We start from the raw sequence: 3,546 nt of genomic DNA, 5'->3' as shown, positions 1-3,546 counted from the left end.
GTGTAGAACAAGCTTGTGGAGTGTGACGAGCGGTGGTGTCGTTCCGTCAGACGTGTCGTGCTAAGAGGAAGGGGGAGATGTGTCGTGAGGCCCGCACGCACTGCGACCTGCCCGAGTACTGCCCCGGCCAGTCCGAGTACTGCCCCGATGACGTCCTCGTCAGTGATGGCACTGCCTGCAGGGGCGGCAAGGTGAGTCAGCCCTGCAGGGGCGGCAAGGTGAGTCAGCCCTGCAGGGGCGGCAAGGTGAGTCAGCCCTGCAGGGGCGGCAAGGTGAGTCAGCCCTGCAGGGGCGGCAAGGTGAGTCAGTTATGAAAGACAAAAACCGTGAGTCAATCGTGCAAGGTGAGTGAATCAGTCCACTAATGATGAGAGGACGAGAGAATAAGTCGTGTAAGGAAGACAGTGTCTCACCCATATGGCGTGTATTACACTCTTTCTTCTTTAGGTAATATCAATAATTAAGCTGAAATATATTTTATGAGCTCTTAGTAAGAACAACCCAAGTCAACTCCATATCCCTCCTGTCCAACCACTTGGGCTGGACGGTACAGCGACGCTCTCGCTTCATGCAGGTCGGCGTTCAATCCCCGACCGTCCAAGTGGTTGGACACCATTCCTTTCCCCTCCGTCCCATCCCAAATCCTTATCCTGACCCCTTCCAAGTGCTATATAGTCGTAATGGCTTGGTGCTATCCCCTGATGGTTTCCTTTCCTTTTTTTCATATCCCTCCTGTCAAGGAAATTAATAGTGACAACATCAACAACAACAAAAATCAGGAAAAAAATCTACCATTATTCCTGCCACAAAATCATTCCCAATTTTCCTAGCGAAATTGAAGCATTTCTCAAGATGAATTATCAAACCACAATTATACATAGAGGACTTGTACAGAATTTTTCCCCTTACCTTGAGGTGCTTCCGGGGCTTAGTGTCCCCGCGGCCCGGTCGTCGACCAGGCCTCCTCCCCCTTAAGGGAATTATGAGGCTAAAACGCCATGCCATAACGTTTTATACACAAAAAATAATGAACCAAAAATATAAAGGAATGAACATCCTGTGGTGTTCCCCCCTCAGGGCCACTGTTACCAGGGGGCGTGTGGGAGCCACGAGGGCCGGTGCCAGCAGGTGTGGGGCCCCGAGGCCTTCGTCGCCAGCTCCACCTGCTACACCTGGATCAACAAGAGGGGCGGCTCCGACGGCAACTGCGGCGTCAGCCCCGCCAGCAAGACCGGCTTGCTGCCCTGTGCCCCCCAGTGAGTGAATACTGTGCCCCCCAGTGAGTGAATATGTCCCTGTGCCCCCCAGTGAGTGAATATGTCCCTGTGCCCCCCAGTGAGTGAATATGTCCCTGTGCCCCCCCCCCAGTGAGTGAATATGTCCCTGTGCCCCCCAGTGAGTGAATATGTCCCTGTGCCCCCCAGTGAGTGAATATGTCCCTGTGTCCCCCCCCCCCAGTGAGTGAATATGTCCCTGTGCCCCCCAGTGAGTGAATATGTCCCTGTGCCCCCCCCCCCAGTGAGTGAATATGTCCCTGTGCCCCCCAGTGAGTGAATATGTCCCTGTGCCCCCCAGTGAGTGAATGTGTCCCTGTGCCCCCCAGTGAGTGAATATGTCCCTGTGCCCCCCCCCCCCAGTGAGTGAATATGTCCCTGTGCCCCCCAGTGAGTGAATATGTCCCTGTGCCCCCCAGTGAGTGAATATGTCCCTGTGCCCCCCAGTGAGTGAATATGTCCCTGTGCCCCCCAGTGAGTGAATATGTCCCTGTGCCCCCCAGTGAGTGAATATGTCCCTATATGATATAACCCGTCCTGTCCCATGATATACCACGTCCTGTCCCATGATATACCCCGTCCTGTCCCCATGATATACCAAACCCTCTGAACACCTCCGTGTGCTTCGTCAGGGACGCCGCCTGCGGCACCCTTCACTGTGGGACGCGCCTGGGGGAGAAGCCGCAGCTCCCCGGGGGCTACGGCTACCAGACGGTGGGAGGGGAGACGTGCCGCTACATCCTGGCCTCCAACACCGTCACCTCCAGCACCTGGCTCACTCCTGACGGAGCCTCCTGCGGCCACAACAAGGTACACGCTTCTCTCGTACTTCTTTAGCTCTAGTTGCTCTGTTGGGGTGACGCAGAAGCAGCTCTTGTTGCTCTGTTGGGGTGACGCAGAAGCAGCTCTTGTTGGTCTGTTGGGGTGACGCAGAAGCAACTCTTGTTGCTCTGTTGGGGTGACGCAGGATGAATGCTATTATGCTGCTGCTCCCACTCCTCCATCTTCATAAATATACACAACACTTCCTAGGACTGGAGGGTACAGCGGCGGCCTTGCTGCTTGCAGCTCAGTTCCTCCAACGGTTCAAGTAACTGAGGTTCCGATCCCTGAGGTTCCGACCCCCACCCTCCCTCTGTCCTCACGTCCAACGTCCTCCTGTCCTATCCCCTCTTAGCCCTTCCTTGTGGTAAATATGGTCATACTTGCCTAGTGTTTCTCCTGATAATTATATTTCTTACTGTTTATAACTGCCAACCCCCATAACATTGTCTCATGACATTGTCCCGTAACAAACCCCATAACATAGCCCCATATAACTTTTACTTTTAGACCATATAGCTATATAAAAGACCATAACTTTTAGACCATACAGCCATATAAAAGACCATAACTTTTAGACCATATAGCCATATAAAAGACCATAACTTCTAGACCATATAGCCATATAAAAGACCATAACTTCTAGACCATATAGCCATATAAAAGACCATAACTTCTAGACCATATAGCCATATAAAAGACCATAACTTCTAGACCATATAGCCCCATAACTTTTCAGATCATAATAATATCCTTTATTGGTACTGAAATATCATTATAAAAGAAAATCAGCATTGCTGAGAAAAAAGTTTCCTATCTGTGTTTACAGAGGTAAATACAGAAATGTAAATGGGGATGACTAGTCTTGGTAAGCTTGAGTTCGCCCTCACCTCCGTCACCCTCCTCTCTCCATAGATGTGTGTCCAGCAGAGGTGTCAGGAGATCACCGTCCCAGAGGGCGACTGTCGGGACGGGTGTTCGGGTCGCGGGGTGTGCAACAGCGCCGGCCACTGCCACTGTCAGCCAGGCTTCGCTCCTCCCGACTGCTCCCAGCTGGGTGGTGGCGGCTCCTACGACAGCGGACCCGTTTGGCCCCAACGAGGTGAGTCCTCATGGAACGAGGTGAGTCCTCATGGAACGAGGTGAGTCCTCATGGAACGAGGTGAGTCCTCATGGAACGTGGTGAGTCCTCATGGAACGTGGTGAGTCCTCATGGAATGAGGTGAGTCCTCGTGGAACGAGGTGAGTCCTCATGGAACGAGGTGAGTCCTCATGGAACGTGGTGAGTCCTCATGGAACGTGGTGAGTCCTCATGGAACGAGGTGAGTCCTCATGGAACGAGGTGAGTCCTCATGGAACGAGGTGAGTCCTTATGGAACGAGGTGAGTCCTCATGGAACGTGGTGAGTCCTCATGGAACGTGGTGAGTCCTCATGGAACGTGGTAAGTCC

At 52.7% G+C, this 3,546-nt stretch overlaps 1 protein-coding gene across 1 annotated transcript in view; it reads left to right on the top strand.

Annotated features, from left to right (window-relative positions):
- LOC123775356 (disintegrin and metalloproteinase domain-containing protein 33) overlaps positions 1-1,260 on the top strand; it is a 4,003-nt gene extending 2,743 nt beyond the window's left edge. Inside the window, exons 2-3 of the mRNA XM_069322365.1 lie at positions 51-191; positions 1,078-1,260. Of these exons, the coding sequence (XP_069178466.1) occupies positions 51-191; positions 1,078-1,260 (324 nt within the window). The remainder of the gene's footprint in view (positions 1-50; positions 192-1,077) is intronic.
- The last annotated feature ends 2,286 nt before the right edge of the window (positions 1,261-3,546 follow it).

This window comes from Procambarus clarkii, chromosome 10, assembly GCF_040958095.1.
Source record: "Procambarus clarkii isolate CNS0578487 chromosome 10, FALCON_Pclarkii_2.0, whole genome shotgun sequence".
Taxonomy (NCBI): domain Eukaryota; kingdom Metazoa; phylum Arthropoda; class Malacostraca; order Decapoda; family Cambaridae; genus Procambarus; species Procambarus clarkii.
The sequence above is the reverse complement of the archived record's forward strand: the minus strand, read 5'-3'. Positions and strand labels throughout refer to the sequence as shown.